Source organism: Callospermophilus lateralis, chromosome 14, assembly GCF_048772815.1.
Source record: "Callospermophilus lateralis isolate mCalLat2 chromosome 14, mCalLat2.hap1, whole genome shotgun sequence".
NCBI classification, from domain to species: Eukaryota; Metazoa; Chordata; class Mammalia; order Rodentia; family Sciuridae; genus Callospermophilus; species Callospermophilus lateralis.
In genome coordinates this window covers 64,287,312-64,308,269 of record NC_135318.1, presented here as the reverse complement: position 1 = coordinate 64,308,269, position 20,958 = coordinate 64,287,312, and the positions used below count along the sequence as shown (strand labels likewise).

General features: G+C 35.6%; 1 protein-coding gene across 1 annotated transcript in view; it reads left to right on the top strand.

The window, feature by feature from the left end:
- The window catches only part of Lrrtm4 (leucine rich repeat transmembrane neuronal 4), a 725,909-nt gene extending 707,408 nt beyond the window's left edge, over positions 1–18,501 (top strand). The window contains exon 2 of the mRNA XM_076832764.2: positions 18,280–18,501. Within this exon, the coding sequence (XP_076688879.1) occupies positions 18,280–18,501 (222 nt within the window). The remainder of the gene's footprint in view (positions 1–18,279) is intronic.
- Positions 18,502–20,958: the final 2,457 nt, after the last annotated feature.

The window sequence follows — 20,958 nt, the reverse complement described above, 5'->3', positions numbered from 1 at the left end:
AGAAGTTACCATCTTTAGGATCGTTGCATGTGAAACAATAACAATACTTTACTTGTGTGCCACAATTCTTTAGGAAGGAGAGACTATTACTTCCCCAAATCAACATTTTATGTTTTCAAACCAAAGCTCTTACATAAATTATATCACTTTGCCTTCCTACTGCTCTATAATATGCACATCTATAATTAAAACCTTTTTTCCTCTGTATTGCCTAAGCATAGTCTTTATCAATCAATTCATTATATGTTATGCATTTCTGGTGAAATCGGCTTATATTGTCATATCAAGTCACTGGCATTTGGAAAACTAATGTTTAAATAATTTTATGCCTAACATTTCATGACATCCCAAGAATAGGCTTAATTAATATTTCATGCATACTATTATATTGCATAATTTAATATTCTGTTCCTGATGGTTTGAGTGCTACTCTCAATGAAAACAGAACTTAGGATATTTTAACATTCAGATCCCAGAAACAAACCTAACTTTTAGAAAAATGGGCAAAGGCAAAGAGAAGAAGGAGTAGAAGTTACAGATGCATGCAAGAATAATGCAGAAGGAAAAACAAAAAATAAAAGGGAAGGACAGGAGGCAGGAAGAAGTTAAGGACAGAGAATCAAGGAAGGTGGAATGCCATCAAAATGGCCCCAGATGCCACTCTGAAAATTTGCCATTGCTTCCCATTTGACTAGCTAACTGGAGTCAACTACAGCTTTCTTTGTCTTGAGATGCCTGTTTGCCATAATGTCTAGGTATGAATGTCAAGAGCCATCTTCAGTCTGTGAACCTGTGCAGAACATGTCACTCCTGTGTTTTAATTTTACCATTTTTAAAGTGGGAATCGGATTTGCAACCAAATCACAAAACTCTTGTGAACATCAAATGAGTTAATTTTCATCAAGGACTTATAAAGAAGGGAGGCTCAGAAACATCCTCAATAAATGTAAACACTTAAGACTAGTTGAAGAGTTTGCCATTTCACCTCTAATTTAAACAATCTGAACATAATGTGAAATGTCAACTATTATATGTGGACCTAAATTCCACAGGAGCCAGAATCCCAGAAAGAAAGACTGTACCCTTAAGAATTTTAACCAAGGAGAGTTTAATGAAGGGAATTTTATAGAAATGAGAGCGAAATTAAGTGAAAATTTTCAAGGGTTTTTGAAGAATCTTGATAGAAACAGAAAGAGTTCTTTTCCCTCTCCTTTAGTAAGGCCTGAGGAGCAAAGTGAAGGTACCGTGTTGCTAGATGTAGAAGGAGCTACAGATACGAACACTACAGATAAGTTTCACAGATTCATCTAATAGGAGTTATTCTTTTTATGTCTTTATAATGTAGATATATAGAGGGAGGAGGAGAGACAAAGAGGGAGGAGAGAGCGTACCCAGAAGATTGTTCAACAGTAGCATTTTTGACATTTTACACCTGATAATTCTGTATTAGGTGGGGATGTCCTGCACATTGCAGCATGTTTTATAGTATTTCTGGCCTCTACCAACTATATGCTAAAAAAAATCCTCATCTCCACAATCTGAAATGCCTCCCGACATTGCCAACAGTTCCCTGGGAGGCCAAACTGCCTCATATTGGCAAACACTGCTGTAGTGGGAACCAGACCTTCCAGAACCATAGGAAAGCAGTAAATATCTTGACCTCCGACTCCTGTCATTGATGAACATCTCTTATTTACTGACATTTAGCAAAGCCAGATAGCAAGGTGAAGGAGTCTAGGCAAGAAATGAGATTTCATGGGTACAAGGCAAGGCAGCAAAGGGTGGGCAAAGGATCCAAGGAAGAAAAAAGAGGGTGAACAATTTGTAGTGCCAACACATGCATTAAGTTAGATTACCTGGACCCTTTTTCACTAGTCATGATACTTTAGGGTGACATAAAAAGACAAGGAATACTATGGCTTGTAGGACCTTAAGAAAATGTATTAATTTCATAGTTCCCAGCTGGACAATAAAGGCAACAATACTTACGTAGATCTAAATGTCTCCAGCTTGAATTTTGAATGTTCATTTAAAAAAAAATAGGCATAAAAAAGAAAATTTTAAAATCCACTCATGTATAACCCCTTACAGCTCTGACCTCATTTAAAAACTATCAAAACAACATTTAGAAATGGAGGATGGGGGAAGATGTTTGTTTAGTCCACTATTTCACCACTGTGACTAAAAAACACAACCAGAACAATTGTAGAGGAGGAAAAGTTTATTAGAGAGCTCATGGTTTCAGAGGTCTTAGTCCATAGAAGGTTGACTCCATTCCTTAGGACTCAATGTAAGGCAGAACATCATGGTGGAAGAGTGTGTCAGAGGGAAGCAGCTCACATGATGATCAAAGAAGCAAAGAGGATGGTCTCCACTTGCCATATACAAATATATACCCCTAAGCCATTCCCACCTCCTCCAGCCACACCCTACCATTTCAGTTGCCAATTGGTTAATCCCTATCAGGGATTAATCAGGTTTAACTCTCACAACCCAATCATTTCTCCTCTGAATCTTCTTGCATTGTCCCACATGTGAGCTTTTCAGGGACACCTCACATTTAAAACGTAATAATGTTCAAGAAAGAAGGATATGAATTATCATTATTCTAAACACAAAGGAGTTTTTCCTATAGAAAGATCTCAGCATATTGTAACAACCAATATGCTGATCCTTGGGGGGGTCTTCCCTTTGGTCCCGAATCGATAAATCAACTAAATGCCAAATTATATCCCTATATTCCATTATAAAGTTACATGATTTTACTAATCCCTCTTTTAAGAAATTGTCTCTTGACATGTACAGAACATTGTTAAATACTTTCTCCCCAAATGGTTTATCCATTGCAATAACATTTCTTCCACCATTATGAAGTCATCCACATGTCTTTATGCAAAGCTGCAGCACACCATGGTGATGGTGCCCATATACATTTACTCATGCTACCATAACAAAATGCTATAGGCTGGGTGACTTAATCAACAGAAACTAATTTTTGTTATTTGGTCTGCAGTCCAACATCAAGGTACAAGCAGAGTTGTGCTGTTAACACTCACAAAATAGAGGCTAGCACAAACTCTTCCTTTAGAGAATGAAGAGACCCACATTCTGAGGTCTCTGCTTTTTGGCCTGTAGACTGCCCCCATATTGCTGTTGCTCATATTACTTCTTCTTACTGATGTGGGGACAGAAAATAAGAGAGAGACAGAGACAAAAGCAGAAGGAAAGAACTGTCTGATGTCTCATCTGGTAAACAACACTACTGTTATTGGATCAGTGCCCCAAATTTATGCTCTTGCTTAGTTTTAATTTCTTCAGTAGAGTCCTTATATCCAAGTATAGCCATCCTTATGGTTCAGGTTTCAACATATGAATTTGGGGAAGATACAACATTCGGTAATAATGTTTTGTTCCTGACCACCCAAAATTCATGTCTTTCTTGCATACAAAATGCATTTATTCTGTTCTCATAGTCTTTAAAATCTTAACTTATTCTTGCATCGACTGTAAGATCCAAAGTCTCATCCAAATACCACTGAAGTCATACACAAGAGGAACTGGTTGTATGATTAATCCTAAGGCAAAATTCTTCTAGAACTCAGAAACTGAGAAATCCTGCAAGGTATGTGCTTCCATAATACAATGGTGTGGTGTGCATAGGATAGACATCCCCCTTCCCAAAATCAAAGATAAACTTGAAGGAAGAAAAGAATAATGGGTCTTAAGCAAGTCCAATGCCTAGCAAAGCATATTCCATGAGATCTTAAGGCTCAGTAATGATCTCCTTTGGTCTCATACCGCACCTTACAAGCATACTGGGTTGGCGTTCCCTTTTGACCAACTGAAGTGGTGGCCTCCAGGGCTTTAGGCAGCAGTTCCACACCTACAGATCTATTAGGGTCTTTCCCCAAAGCTCTAGGAAGCAACATTGTGACATGTTGACCTCAAGTGGGAATGTGCCTTTCCCCTGAGGATGTGGAGAGAGTCTCAATTCTGATGATTCCTAAATCACCTCAGGCTCATTATTTCCTTTTCTTGAGAGAAAAGCATATTTGCTACTGGATAGTTCTGTTGTTCCATCCTGTAGAATCCCAGCAGTCCAGCAGCCTGCCTTCTGTTCCCTTTTCTCTCTCTTCCTTAGTTCAAATGTGTTTTGTTTCTGAATGTCTTTACCAAATGATTGTTCTGCTATAACTTTCTCATTTTTTTTAGAATAAAGACAGGTTGACAATCTTGTAAATGTTTAAGTTTTGTTTCTTTCTGCTTAACAATTCCTTTTCAATCCATCTTTCTTCTCTCACCTTTTGCAATAAGCGGTTAGAAGAAACCCAGGATGCATCCACAATATTTTGCGTTAAATCTTTTTACCAACTATAACATGGTCCATCCAAGTTTTTTGTCACCTTGAACAAGGACCCTGCCATTTTCAAAAGCCTGCTCCTTATTTTCATCTAAGACTTCACCGGGAATGACCTTTGAAATCCATATTTCTACCAACAATGTCTTCATAGCAACATAGGCTTTTTCTAGTATGTACCTCAAAACTTATCTAGCCTCTGTCACCAGGTTCCAATGTTATGGCCACATTTTTAGGTATTAGTTATAGCAGTGACTCAAATCACAGTATGAAAATCTGTGTCATTTTGGGTTGCCATAACAAGTCTGAACAAGCTTGGCGGCTTAAACAACAGAAATGTATTTATTTCTTTATCTTATAATTATGGAGGCCAGAAGTCCAAGATTAAGGTAATATTAAGGCCGATTAAATTTGAGAACTCTTCCCTATACCATATTTCTGTGTATTCATGATTTCTTTTTGCAAGGACAAAGAGAGAGAGGGAGAGAGAAACAGAGAGGATAAAAGCCCTTTGTTGCTTCTTGTAAGGACACTACTCCCATCAGATCAGGAGACATTTTTATGACAACATTTAACCTTAATTACTTCCTTAGAGGCTCTATAATCTCATATAGTTACACTCAGGTTTTGAGTTTCAATATATAAATTTTGAGAGAATGCAACATTCCATCCATAATAGTGCTCTACCATAAAAATGCCACTTACTAGATCAAGGGTATGAGCTCTGATCTTCTCCAGAAAAAAAAGGGGCGGGGGGAGAACAGACTCTTTGGCAAGTGTATGCAGTGTTTTACACCCAGTGTGTCACAAATCTTTTATGAACCATTTCATTAACTTCTGATCTATCCAGTCCTCTAACAGACAACAGAAAATAAGGGGATGCCTTTTCAGTATCTCTTTTAATCTCCTCAGTTTCTCCAGTTCCGGACTGCACATCTGTACTATCAGATTATATAACCTCTCTACCCGTCAAGGAAAGAGTTGAGAAATACCATTGTCTACATACACTGGTAGCTTGATGATTCTAGGTTATTTAAGTATAAATTTCTTGTTTTACTCAATGAAATGAATTATGTTCTTATACTCCATAATGCATGATTCTTATCAAAGGATCCTCTGCTAGTTGATCTGAATCATTGTGGTCTCATTGCATGTTTAGTTAAAAATATAATGAGTCATTTCCATGTTTTTAGTACCCTAAATACAAATCAGGCAAATGGCCATTTGGAAGGCACAGAAAATTAAATCCATCCAAGATATTATGAATTCTTTTTTTTTTTATCAATATCCCATTGCTAATCTTGGTCCCAAGAGGTGCTCTTTTGAGAATTTAAGTTCATGAGAAATAATAAACTTATTTATAATCACTTAATGAAGTTACTTAAATAACCTAAATAAAAGTATTTATAACTTTTTTATTATAAATAACTCTATTTCTGTAATAAACCAGCAAACCACAACTTGGTTGGCAGTGTAAAAAACTACTTGTTCCATTGAGCACTCTTAATAATATACATTAAACCTTCTTCCTGGAAAACAATGGCACATCTGTGTTAAAATACAATTCAGAAATAAGAGCTGCCAAATCCAAAGAGCAGTGGGAAGAGAGTAATGTAGGCAAGGTACACTGACTAGGGTTAAATGGCCACAAGTCAGGGTCTAGGAGAAACATGCAGAACTAGAACATGACAGATGACAAGTGGCCTGCTTCCACGGTCAAAAGTACAAGGTACCTCAGTCATGACAAACAGCCGAGGAAGCTATACATGTTCCTTGATGTGGTTTTGGATAAAGAGTATTTAGTGATGAAATTAGAGTTTAAGAGGTCAGGGAGGGACATGGGGTGGGAACACTGGAAATGAGGAAAAGAGAAAGAAGATTATAGAAACAGTGTAGACAGGTATAGATGCCCAGAAAAGGTTGTATTTTGGCCAAGAAACACAATGAAATGTAGCATGGTAGAATTTTCCACTCCTCTGGAGTATGGTCAACCTATCTAGCTATTCAATTTAGCTTCATTCTGAAATAAGGGTCATAGGAGTTTGAAAAAGTCAGCTCTGTAGTGGTGTGAACTATAAGCAGGTGAACACGGTGGTGTTCTGGAGCACAGTGGTGAGATACAAGTAAATAAACCCTGTGAACTTGGGGGTAGCAGTGGAACTAAGAGAGGTGTAAAGGATGGAAAAATCAACTCCTTCAAGCTGTTCTATGTAGTCTTGCACATATAGATAATTCCTTCCTATGATTTATTACTACAGATGGCTCATTTCATCAATTATGTGTTGACTCTTATTATTTCAAGTGTCAGAGGACATCCTTTTATAGCCCCCTATGTGTACGAGCATCAGGTTGTTTGAAAGCAAAGATGAATTTAATGATCCTTCCCTAAGTTTCTCCTTGTCATTATTGCTTACTTGCTAACACATTGGGGTTTTAATTCTTTTTTTCTTTTCTTTTAAATTTATCGCTTGATGGAAATAATTGGAAGGTTTGAATATTTTTCAACAGTGGGAGTCTTTATTAGCTTTTAAGTAGATAAAAATATCCTTTCTTCCCCATAGTGCAAAGTGGAATGGGCTATTACTACCATCCCAGTAAATTAAATTACTTTAAAAAAATAAAAGGAGTGGATTGTGAAAATGTTTAGCCAAAGGAGTTCTCCAGCTGACTGAACATTTATGGGTACTTCGCTACCAAGGCAAGGTAAATTCACCTACAAGCAGCTATTTAGAAAACAAGAGTATAATGATAGTTGTTCAATTTACCCAACTGAATTAGCCCAAACTTCAGGGGAAAAAAATAGTAGAAACTATGTATGTGTATCTCCAAATTGATGATAACTAAAAAGATGGCAGTATAATCACTGATAAGAATATGAATGGGACCAAGTGAATAAGCTCAAATTGGTGAGACAGAATAAAATCAGTAGTAACGAATTGAACTTATGAAAAAGGAAAGTTTAATTGGTAAATCAAAAACACACACATGCACACCATGTTTGTTGGCTTGTGATTAGAAAGTAGTCTGCTTTGTTTTAAGTCAAGCAGTCTCCTGGCAGGAATAGGGAATTAGGTAAATCATAGCTGGTGCTCCCTGCTGGGCTTACATCTTTAAGCCACAGCAACCTAAATTTAACAATAAGCACTGCTGTCAACCTTGAATGCACATTTGAATCACCAGGGATGCTGTTTTAAAATAGAGTGGCCTGGGCCATACCCAAGAAATTCTTATTTAATTGATGTGAGATAGGGACCAGAAAAAAAGGAGTTTTAAAATCACTACAGATGTCTCAAAGTTGTATCCAGGGCTGATCACCACTGCTTTAAGGGCAGTCTACATGGCTGAAAAGGTCTCAAATGGCAAATGAAAGGAAGGTGAAGCATTGCATTTCTCCCTGTTTCTGAAATTAGGGATGGCAGACAAGAGTTGATTGTTTTGACTTTTAGAAGCAGCAGAGGCAGCAGCTGTAGCAGTGTCCTGCCCTTCCACCCTGGGGTCATGGTCAGTCTCTACTGCTCATTATAATGTAGGAATGATTCCTTTGCAAGAAGCTAAGGCCATTTTGGGTTGAGAGTTGAGGATGAGGTCTGAAAAGATCAAGGGTGTGGAATCTATTTTGTACCAGGGCAACTTGTGAATGGATTGGACAGAGTGCTAAAATTTGTAAAAGAGTAGTTTCACGGTATACACCATGGCACATATACAGCCGTGCCTCGATGGCTGACCCAGAAGTACTGCCTGTGTATAGCTCTGTGTTTTGCAGGCTTTCTCCTAGTGGTTTTGTAGACATCTATTGTTTGGGTTAGAAACAATCTGGTAATCATCCCGCCTCCTTCTTTCCTTCCTCATAGGTTTTCAAATTCTTCCAGTGTGGCATTTTATAGTGTAAAATTCTGCTCACATTTGTCTTCTATATCAGGTTATAGGTGTTTTAAAAAAAAAAAAAAAAAAAAAACCTTAAGGTCATGGATAGCTTTAGTAATTCTAATGTTTTTAGCTCTCATAACAATGTCATGCCTGTAAGCATTTGTAGATTAAATATGTCTGAGTGTGATCCTAGACCTCCTGTTTCAATTCATAGCTGAGAATGGGTGGGAGACAGTAGAAAGAAAAAAAGAAGAGGGAGCAGCTTACTGTTTTTGAGGTATTATCTCTTTGAAATAAAACACAATTCCCCACCAAATACCTCTCATAAATTTATACATTCTTTTATGGCACATTTATTGAAGAGTTTTAGGCAGACAACAGCAGACAAGTCAGAAACTGACATCATGGGGCTTACACGGCGGGGAAAACAGAGAGTAAAGGAGCGAAGACACACATCGTCAAGAATATTCGACATTTTGATAAATGCTGAGCAGAAAATAAACAGGGAATTGAAACAAGGAATGGCTTACATATGTAAATGGGGGTGGGATGGCATTTTAGACAAGGTGGTTAGAGAGGGCCTCTCTGAAACATGACATTTAAGTTGAGACTCAAAAGATTAGCATAAGCCCACTGAAGGAAAAAAAAAAAAAAAAAAGAAGAAGAAGAAGGCTATTCCATGCAAAGAGAATGGTAAGTACAAAGACCCAGGCACAGGAACAGTTTAGTGAGATTGAGAAATAGAAAGAAGGCTTATTTTTAACTTTTCCATGAGAAAAAGTGTGGGTGGGAGGAATCAGTTTATGATTAGATGACCCCTGAACCTAACCACTTTTACAAAATCACCAAAGTTCTCTTGGGTCCTGTGTTAGAAGCCATCATATACTCAAGGGCAGGTTCATTGGCTTAAGAGTGTCCTGTAAGATCTTTGCTAAAAGGTCACTGGGCTTTTATCCTGCTAGAGTACATCTGATCAAAATGCCCTGGATGGCGACCTCAGACTTCCACCTGGAGGTTCAAGTCTGACTTCCAAGTACCAAGGTTGCATGAGTCTCACTCTTTGTCTGGAAGCCACTGAGAGCTTTATTCTACAGAAGAATTAGAACTTCAGTGTAAATCTGCAATGCTGGGAGTGCTTTTCTCTCTGTTTTGCTGATATGGATTCGGTGGTCTAAAACACAGGGAAGTGTAATCCTGTTCATCTCACTCTGTCAGTTCTTAATAAGCTCCAATGTTGATAGTACTTAATCTTTTATATATATATATATATATATATATATATATATATATATATATATATATATATATAGAGAGAGAGAGAGAGAGAGAGAGAACCTAACACAGTGCCTAGATCACAGATAAATGGACTATGAATTAAATGGTCAATGTTTTTTATAAATGGTTAAAAAAAATTGAAAGAAAAAGATTAATATTGTAACACATAAGAATCCAATGAAATTTCAAGTTCAGTGTACATAAAGTTTTATTGAAACAGTCATGCTAATCCATTCACATTTGCTTAAGTTTACTTTCATAGATAAAAGCAGAATTAAGTAGTTGTTGCAGAGTTCAGTAGTTACAATAGATATTGTATGGGTCGCAAGCCTAAAACACTTACTGCTGGCTCTTTATAAAAAAAGGTTTGCCAAGCCCTGTGATAAATATGTGTCATGTGAATGAATGAATGAACACATAAATACATGAACTATGATGGCAAATTCACTTTGATATAATTACTCCTTAATAGTATAGACACCATGGCAGAGATCCAGGCATTGACCTAGACCTTTAGATATTTCATATGAAGTATGAAACCAGTATTATTTATGAATCACTCTCTTATGCTTTTCTAATATATATTCAATCAGAAAAAAAAATTTTAATTGCATTTTCTTAATGGGTATCTTCTATTTTTATAATTAAACATACATCTAAAGATTTTTTTTTTTCATTAGAAACAGCCAGTCTCCCAAGGAGTTTAATTTAAATGGTATTAGAATCAGGGTAGTCATTTCATCCTACCAATTATGTATAAAACCTTCTGGGCCTTTCCTCCTTCTGTGTCTATTAGTTGGTTCTAGAGTTCTACCTTGGGTTATGCAATACTGTTTTACAAAGATACATGCCTGGAAGAAACTCAATCACCTCCCTTTCATGAGAATTACACTTCAATTTTGTATTTGTTAAATAATTTCTAACTTTAAATGTATGCCCACTGTATTATTAGATTAGATACACTGGGAGAGTCACAAACTGAATATGTCTTCCAAGGGAAAATACATCAGTTACATTCTGGTTAATCAAGAGCCACATTTTTGTATAAAACCCATTTATGGCAGATAAATTGTTTAATATAAATCCAATTAGAATACTATGCAAATTCATATGGAAGATAGAATAGGCTGCTCTGCACATTGAAGAAAGTGAGAGGGGGCTTGGGTGCAAATTGTCTCCAATGTTGATAGTACTTCCTTGGTGCAGATATTCCTGCTTTCACTTCCTTTCCCAAACTGCTAGAAGGGATGAAAACAAAACCATCTTAAATTGAGTCAATTGCATATGCTGATAATTTTCTTTTGTTGTTTGCTTTTGTATGTATTTAATTTTCCAAGAAGGAATCTAGACCCACACAAGGATCACCATCTTAGGAAAAACTTGTCTTTTGTGCATCATCATATATTACTGAAACTTCCACATTTGTTTTTCCAAAGAGGAGAAAAATAATGTAATTTGAAATTTCATCATCTCTATTTTTATTTAAATACTTTGTAAGCAAATCAATGTAGATATGTTTAGATAGGAAGTTTGCTTCCAATACACTGTTGGGGAAGACTTCCTCTTCCTAATTTAGAGGCCAGAACTATAGTAGGAAAGCCTTTAGAAATTAATACCAGCTAATTAATCCAGCTCATTAGCCCAAAACCTCACTGAATGCTGAGAGGGCTGCTAATGTAATAAGATTCCCAGTTAATGGAGTCAAAGCTAACTTCAAAGAACAGCTAGTACCTTATTCATTAACTTAATCAACTCTCTTGACACCTCATAGACAACAGATCCTAGTAGGAGAGCAATAAAGATGCAAGTGGATGTTCTGTTCTGATATCCCACTACTGACTTGAAAGCTAAAATTTGGACAACCATGAGTGCACAAATAGTACACATTTCCACCCTTGAATAAAAACAGAACAAGAAAAACAAATTCTACACAGCAACTTTCGTCAGAACTAAAGTTGAAAACGGCCTGAATAGTCCAGGCAATATAAAAAGCCACATCTATTGTATTTAGCATTGTATATTTCACATGCTAGAGCTACTACACACATTTCAGCCCCTGAACAAACTAGAAGTGAATAAGTTATCAATTTGACCTTTATCTGTTTTGTTTTTCTTTGAAGATTTTTTTTTAGAACAAGGGACAATAAATGAAATAAATTATTTAAAATTTTTATGATAGATTTTTTCATATTTATTATTTTATCTTCAAAAAATGGGGAAAGGATAAGACTCTTCAAGTGCTTTCATTTGATAAATAAGTGAATACCCATAATGTATCCAAGAAATATTTTAGATGACAAAATTCAATAATAATGTGTTTCACATAACTTCTATTTTCATTTATTCTTAGTAAATTTTGCTATTTGCTATAATCTCTTGGATTTATCATCTCCTGGATTCTTGAATCTTTTTTATTTCTGGAAATTTTTTTTTCTATTTTAGCTACTTCTTATTGAGGCAGGTCTTTGTGTGCATCAAGTATTAAGATATCAGATATCAGAAATGGCATTTTTTTAAAAAGAGGTTTCATTTGATTAATGAACCAATCAGCTTTGGCATGGGTGGAGAGAAAACGAAGAGCTATTGGTGAAGGAAAGAATTTGGTGAACACCAAAAAATAAAACGGAAGAGTCTTTCACAGCGGCACATGCCTGTAATCCCAGCAGCTGAGGAGGAGGAGGCAGAATTGTGAGTTCAAAGCCAGCCTCAGCAAATTAGTGAGACCCTAAGCAACTTAGTGAGACCCTTTCTCAAAATTAAAAAATAAAAATGACTGGGATTGTGACTCAGTGGTAAAGTACACCTGGACTCAAAAATAGATAGATAGATAGATAGATGATAAATAGATAAAAGAAAATGGCAGATACAGAAATTTTGTAAATGGAAGTCTAGTCTTCTGGTTTGGGCTTTCTCCTTCCCTAGTGTTCTGTAGTGTGAGTTATGGGAATGAGATGTAGGCTCCTCTTCTTTCTGTTCCTCTAATGTTCTCCCTGATTTTACTCATGGCCAGGAAAGTATTCAGTCCATTCTTCTCTTTCCTCTCCAGCACTAAAAACATCACATGGTTGAGGGATGTGGATTATGGAAAATAACTTTCAGCAACCCAAGCCAGCTTTTCCTACAGCCTCATTGAATTATATGATAGAATTTTTTTCAAGCACTATCCTCTCTACCTTGTAGAGGTTTCTTGGTGTTCTGACTTAGGAATGGCAAAAAGCAAAAACTAAAAATGAGAAACATCCTTTATGTAGAATAGCCTTTGTTTGTTGAATGGTAAGTTAGAGAGTTAGTACTCAAAGGTCAGGGCTCAAATTTCCATCCAGACATAGAAGAACAATTATTAACTTTTGAGTTCAAAATACTTTTTTCAAAGTAGTGTCACAAAATAAGCCTTCTAACAAATATCAAATATCGTATATGAAATGCCATGTTCTTTGGGAAGTTTGACTTTTAATTGAACAGAATTTAATGCTTAGATTATTGATGTTTTCTAATTGAGAAGTAAGCCTGCATTTTTCAAATAAACAAGAATGTTACATGGTAAATGGGATTAGATGATGTAGTATGATAAATTGATTTGGTATTCATCACTTATCTTGGATGGAATACACAAAACTCAGGAGCTGTGACAGTCTTGAGTTCAGTCAGGTGTAGGAAGTTATTTGGCACTCAGGGTATGAAGCTATCATGCATGTTTGATGGAAAAAATCTAGTGACATCTGTGTTCCTAAGACTCAGTGGTGCCTTTGTTCATCCTTCAAATTAGCTATTAAATCCTTTCTTGTATTTTATGAGCCAATTAAGCGTCAGTTTCATTCAACTGACTTAAATGAGTTGAGATTCTATCAGTTTTAATCAAAATTCCTGAAAAAAAAAACTACCCAAACTTGTTTACATGTACTTCTTCTTTTTCCAATCTTGTCACATACTAATAGAGTGAGTAGAATAAAGTTGAAGTTATACACTCATCTAGCTATTGCCCTTCATTTTTAATCAATTTTACTTCCAATAAACCAAGTGTCCATCTTCATTAAGCAATTCAAGGATACTGAATTTTTCATCTGGATTTATATGATGGTACTTTTTAAACGGTCTGAATACTCAGACACTATCCTTTAATTCTGGAAATTAGAGAACAAATGTCATTTAGGAAATTGAAAATCAACCTTTTATGACTTCAATTGAAGGAGCTCATACTGAAATGTGAACAATGTTCATGAAAAGTTAATAAATAAGACTAATGATAGTCCGAGGTAATTTAAGAATGATCAAACTCTTAAACTACTTATAACTAAGGCTCATACCTTTGAGAAAAGAGGTTAACAATATTGGAATTTCATGCTCATAACAAAAATTGAACTTCAAAAGACCTTGATCAAATATATAAAGAATCCGTTTCATATTTCTCTCACATTTACTCTACACATTCATTTCTCATTTTAAATATAATTATTACAGATGTAAAATTATGAGATGGAAGTCAATTTGCAGATTTTGAAGCTCTACATGAGTAAAATTTCATTGTTCCTCCCAGATTCAAAAATATTCTTTCCCCCCGGACTTCTCTCTTTAAATCATGAACACTACAAGACTCTGTAATTGAGAGGAATGTGTCAAGTTTTTACTCCCTTCAGTGCATTGGAAGAAAACATATCCTGGTAAAGGGTAAATGATGCTTTCAGAAAACCAGAACACACGCCAAGGTTTCCAGCTTCTTAGTGCACCAAGTAGGACTGAAAGCCTTTGGTTAATGAGCCACTCTCTGACCCTCATGGCCTGCATTTCTCTGAATGGAAACTATAAGACAAAAGACAGGGCACATTTCCAGAAAAGATGCTGTCAGTATCAAATAAAAAAAGCATAAGAATATGTCCTTTCACTGTATTCTTTTTCTTTCTTAAGAATCAGGGAGGCCTTTCAGGGTTATCTGAAATTTATTATCGAGGTAAATGAGGTGTCATTATTATCCCCATTTTCAGAGGATTCACATGAAACTCAAAAGAATTAAAGTGACTTATAATTAGTCATAATGATGGTTCATCCGCCTTGCAACTTACCTCTGATTTAGTTATGAAATATGCCTTTACGGATGTTTAAATGTGATTCATATTGAAGCGCTCATATCCTTCAGAGAAGTGAATGGCAAAATTTCAATATAATAAAATATATTCTCCTGATATGATTTTTTTTAATTCTGTGTACCACACCCACTGTCTGTAAGTAAAGCATAGCTTCCAATGCAGCCAATGTGTAGTCAAGCATGGGATCGAGGACGTCTTTAAATAGGGGTGTTCTGCTGAGCTACCCGGTAAAGCCCATCAGAGAGCTGAGGGAGCACTGGGACCCTTTGGAAAAGCTCTGAGAACACATTTACAAAAATACCAGAACTGATTTCAGGGAAGCTTAAAAGATACTTTATTTTGACTACTGGAAAGGAAACAATGATACACATAGGGACCCAGGTGGTTAATGTACTGTACATTATTACTATAAAGTACAAGACCTCAGTCTCTTAGCTGCTCAGAAACCACAAATTCTGTTGATTACAAATGCCCTACAGAATAGACTTTAAGAGTAAATGAACAAACATTGTACTCTCTTTTTAAACCTTGCCAATTCACTTGGCTTTTGAACTTTTGCCATTGGTCAGTTTTGCAGAAGGCAACTTTACAATGATTTCTGGTCTTGCAAGAGGTTCTAAGCCTGTCTAAAATACAATAAGAAAAATGAAATGAATCCTTGTATATTGCAAAAACAACAAAACAAACCTGTCCAACCCCAAAACTCTGTAATTAATGCAGGTTCCTTGACATTTGAGTCAATTTAATTTGAAGACAAATAGAATTTCTCAGCTATGGAAGTATTAATTCTTATTTGAAATTCAATGCTGTTCACCTATGAGCTACTGATACACAGAAGGGTCTAGAAGACTCTTAATTCCTGTCATATTAACTAACACATGTTTGTGGATTCAAGTATGTGCTCTTGCAATGACTGGAGAAAGAGTATTTGGGGTGCTACAAGACATTGGAAGAGGCACAAGTCGGAAGTAATATTAATTTTAATGTGTTTTTTTGTTTTGGTAAGTTGGCTAATTTGGAGAAAACCAGTCATTCCTTTAAATGAAATTGTGTGGAATAAATGTCTATACCTGGTGAGTATTTGTGTATTTTGGAAATAATGTGTTGAAATCTTAGGATGTTTTCAAGCTATACCTATCTACCTATTAATGACAAAAAGTAAGAATGGATCATTTTACTCTTAGGTAGGTCTTCTCAAAAATATTTATCCTGGCTAGAATGCCAGAACAAAGTATCTACTTCCATTGATGTGCTTTGTCATAGTTGTGGTGACCTATGATACCAATCATGCATCTCTCTTTCTATCTGACACAGCACAAAATCCTATGAGATTTCCCAAGATAGAGCTTGTTGGCAAACAGTTCATGTTTGAATCTGTACAGATATGTAGAGGTTTAAATAAATAAGAAATAATATCAAACCTGCAGATTTGTGGTGAGGTAGTTTAGACATAACTTTGTATTTACTGTCAAGTAATTTGAACCTGTTGCCTTAAAATCTGTTCTTTGATCTGTCAGCACCAATAAATGTCTAATGTCTACAACATCTCTATATCAGTCACAATTAACCTAGTATGTACTTTTTACAAACCTTTTTTTTTTTGAGGATGGATTTGTGTATTCAAGGTTATAACAACAATTTGGTGAGAAATTCTGTTATTATTTCTGATTCATCACTATTTATTAAATCTTGCTGAAAATAATGTTTGCTTTCCTTAGAAGTCAATGTGCCTCATTACAAAAGTGCTCTCCCTGTGTGTGTGTATACATAGAGAGTATGTTTATATTATAAATATATAAATCAATAGTATATATATGTGTGTATATATATAAATTTAATTTCCCATCTCATCATGAAAAATACTGAATCATATGCATTTAGAAAGAATATTAAGAGCAGCACGGGAATTTTTTCTGAACTATTGCAAAGACTTAAACTGTAATCTGAATATGTGATTTGATCAAGTATTTTTCAGAAACATCTTTAACTGTGATCTCCAGATTTTAAAAATTCACAATGTGACCAGTACATACACAAATATGTGTGCATGTCAATTTGAAGCAAAACTCTAATGGAACAATATACCCTTAACTTTATTCTGATACTCTCTGTTCTAGTTAGAGAACGTAGTCCAGTTAGGAGACAGCATATCAGTTATTCTAACAAATAAGGCTAATTAAGAATTGCTAATATGATATAGAATTATTAATTAATGAAAAGACTAGTATAGTGCCAAGGTATCACAGAGACAAGTTCAGGAAGTAGTCACCACTCCTTCCTCATGTAGGGTTGACGGCACAAAAGGAAGATGTTGAAATCACTAAACCTAAAAGTTTGGAGAAAGGGCTTTGGGGAGATGATCCTTATATTTCTCTAGTGTTGGTATCTGGTGTGTGTGATGGGGCAGGGGCTGGAGGGGTGTAAGTTAAGTTTTAACAAGTGTTCCTATGTTACAAATATTGGAAAGACTGAAACCAGGTATCACCTGCTACTATAGGATTAAATGAAAGAGACAAAATGAAGTAGTATTGTTGGAGTGAATCCCTGCAGGAGGAAAAGATAGACAGCCTACACTGAGAGCAGTTACTCTCCTTCTTCTAAGCCTTCCCATGCTTAAAACAGGTAAAAGGAATGCAGTCTATAAAGCTCCAACTCTGGCATCATAAAGTGTACAACAAAAGTGGAGCTGAAGCTGAGAGAAAGGAGTTTAAAAACTGCCACAACTTCTAACTTCACAGAGCCGTGATGCAATCACACTCTACCATCTTTGGATCCCTAATTAACAGTGTCAAATTGGATCTAACAGGTTATGGCAATTGTTCTAGAAAGAGATCAAGAATTGAGCAATCATCAATTTTCTTTTTCTAACATTAGAATATACTTTTTTAAATCAAAAATTTATGGTTTAATAAAAAGCTGCAGAGCAAATCAAAAGTACTCTAATATGTTCAGGTTTTCCTATTAAAGGAGTTTCTGTAGACCATTTATTATACCTTCAGTAGACACACATTTAGCATCTTAGCTTGAACACAAATAATAACAGTACATGTTATTAACACAAAGATATGTCTTTTCCCATGATCCCAGAGTTCTTTGGAATAATATTTTTAAGTAATTAACTGTTAGAAATGATTTGTGGGATTATTGTTTAAGTTTAAATAAAAATTATACGTGCCCATTATAGAGATTTGAAATACATGAAATGAAAAGTACAAATGAAAATAAACATGTTTATAATATATATGTAAAATATACATGATTACATTTTTATTTACAGAAAATGAATCATACATTCTCTTTCACCTTTTTAATTTTTCTGCACTTAATATGTCTTACCCTATTCCAACACAACCCATATTTGTAATGTCTGCTTTTCTGCATTTGAATGCATGGATGTACATAATGTTTTAAATTTTTCTGTTGGTGGACATTTAAGTGGTTTCTGACTTTCTGTAATGGGGAATATGGTAATGGCTACCATGATAGATGATATTACATTGTAGATTCTTTGTCTATGATTTTATGTGCAAAGCATATATAAATCATCCTGAATGAATTTTTTTTTTCTTGCTAACTAGTGTTTATTAGTCGTTGGATCCATTATGGATGTCTTGAAACAGCATGGGGAACAAAAATATAATCTGCTTACCTTTCTGAAACATTTCTATTATCAACTCGTCTTCCGTCTCTCCCATGCAGATTCCACACCACGTGAAGCCCTTGCCCTACTACAGTTACGACCAGCCGGTGATCGGGTACTGCCAGGCTCACCAGCCACTGCACGTCAACAAGGGCTATGAGACAGTGTCTCCAGAGCAGGAGGAGAGCCCCAGCCTGGAGCTTGGTCGAGACCACAGCTTCATCGCCACCATCGCCAGGTCGGCTGCACCTGCCATTTACCTGGAGAGAATAACAAACTAGTGCAGAAGCCAACTCCTCACTGGGGGACCTCGCCGTGGGTAGGGAGGGCTTTCATCCTAAAGGAGATATGGGTGTCCCAGCCCACGCAATCAAGCAAGCTCATCGTTCCTGTTAAACAAACAAACAAACATAAATGACATAGAGAAAAGAAAAACCAAAACTGCTTACAGAGGGCAGCGGATGCACCTTCAGCATAACCGGGAGAACTACCAAACTTTCTTTGCTTTAAAATATAAAACAAACAAAAATGCTCCCGGATGACACTATGTAAATAGTCCAGAGTGTCAAGTTCTTATAAAAATAGATTTCACCCTAGCTATCTATAGGTTTGTTTGTATATTTGATTTTTCTACACTGCATGGTTCCTGGGCTGGAGAACCACAGGGGGCAGGTAAACAGGGGTGGGTGGGAACTTGGGAAAACAAAACGGTTTTCCTTGTTAGTTGTGTGTAACACTCACAGACTTTATTTCAATTGCTTTCATTTTATTTTCCCTTTAAAAATACTATGTTCTTGTTTGGTTGGTTTAATTTTTCTTTTCTTTTTTTTTTATTGGTCAAGTGATTCTGTTTTATTTTTTTATTATTATTATAAACATGGGCATTAAAGCTTATGTTGTACCAAAAGAAACTTTGCTTTACCATAGACCACAAATAAAGTTGGCCACAAAGTTTGATAAAACTACTGGAATAAAAATTCAATAAATCAAACTGAATGTTCCTGCAGGACAACATTGTACACAGTATTAGGAGTTTTGGTTTTTTTCCCCATTGGCAGCCCTCACTGTAGACAGCCTGAAAGAGAGACCTTTGAAGACCTCGGAGTGGGAAGACCAACAGAATTATTCTCACGGGGACCAAGGGTAGATGACAACAATGGCCATGTGGTCCATGAGTGAAACCGCCAACCTGACCAATTTCTAAACACAACATGATGTGTAACATTGCTTTTTAAATTGATGATCAATTAGCTTTTGTGTAGTTTTTATCAATAAAAGAAAAACATGTTGAAAAATAAATATATTATTTTGTGGTTGGTATACCACACTTCACATTAATGTTGAGTGCTTTATATTTGTGTTATGTTTCTAGTGTATATCAGGGCAATGCAATAAGAATCAGTAGGTATCTACTAAGTGCCTTCTGTATGTTTTAAGGCTAGACAAGGAGGCCAAAAAAGGTATAAAAAAGAAATGAGATATGGCTCATGAGCTAACATATTTCACAATTCTTTTTCTAGACATGTGGCCTTCCTTAATAAAATCATATAACATGAGAAAAAACATAAGTCATATGATCTTACAGGAGAGGAAGATCTGTGTAAAAATTTCTCACTAACTAAAAAGAAAAATGCTCCTTCGTATTTCTTTAACAAAGGAAATAATTCTCATAACAGTTGAGCCATTTTCTCTTCACTTCCTCAGCATTGTGATACTAGGTTTCACATTCCCCAGACTCACTATGGACATTCTTCTGATGTACTCACTGGTCTGACTGGCCTACTTTCATTTTTAAAACAAAACATAACCATGAAATGTATGTCATAATTTATTAGAGCAAGTTTTACATTCTAAAGAGTGCTAACACATCATGGTACTACTGGATGTTACAAGAACCAAGTTAATAGCTGCTATTCATTTAATTCTAAATTATATGGAAATAATAGCCAAAGAGGTTTCTAATACCCTCATATCAAAGTAAACCAGCATAGGGTACTGAGCATGAGTTTTGTTCTCAAAACTGTTCTCACATGCTACCATTCACAATTAGACTTGAAGTTAAATTCTATCTTAACTGAGAAAAACATCATGTCATGCTGAAGGAAAGTTCAATCAAGAGAAACCTGCTCATCCCACACACATCAGTAGATATGGCCATTGCTATCAAATTCTGGTAACTTTCCAGTTAATATTTATAATCTGAGTTACACCTATTTTCTTAACCATGCAAGTAAAGTATGTTGACTATGAATTTAAAAGTTAAAGATAATTCTTTGGCATTTTTATTTTCCTTTAAGGATTTGTTCAATGGATTTGAAGTGTCTTTTCAAATTACAAGGATTTTCTTAACTCCCTCACTTCTTAATGTGTGCAGTATTATGCATATACCTCATGCCTACCAGATTTGATTTATTGGAGATCACACCTGAAGAATCTTGATCAAATTTGACTTAATTGGGCTCCAATTTATTTCTGTTTCTTACAACTTAAAACAGTGCTATAGAGATCGCCTATGCTATTTAAAACTGACACCTTTGGCCAGGAGTTGCCTCAAGTCAAACATAAAAGTGAACTACTAGCAAAACACAGCATTGAGAAAATTGTACCGTCTGAACATGAAAACTTTCAAAAACCTTATTTAAAAAAAATTTTCATATGTCAGAATAAGTTTACACAGAGCTTTGGGAATCTACTGATGATTAAAACCAAAATACAAAAAAAAATATTCAAATGGTGAT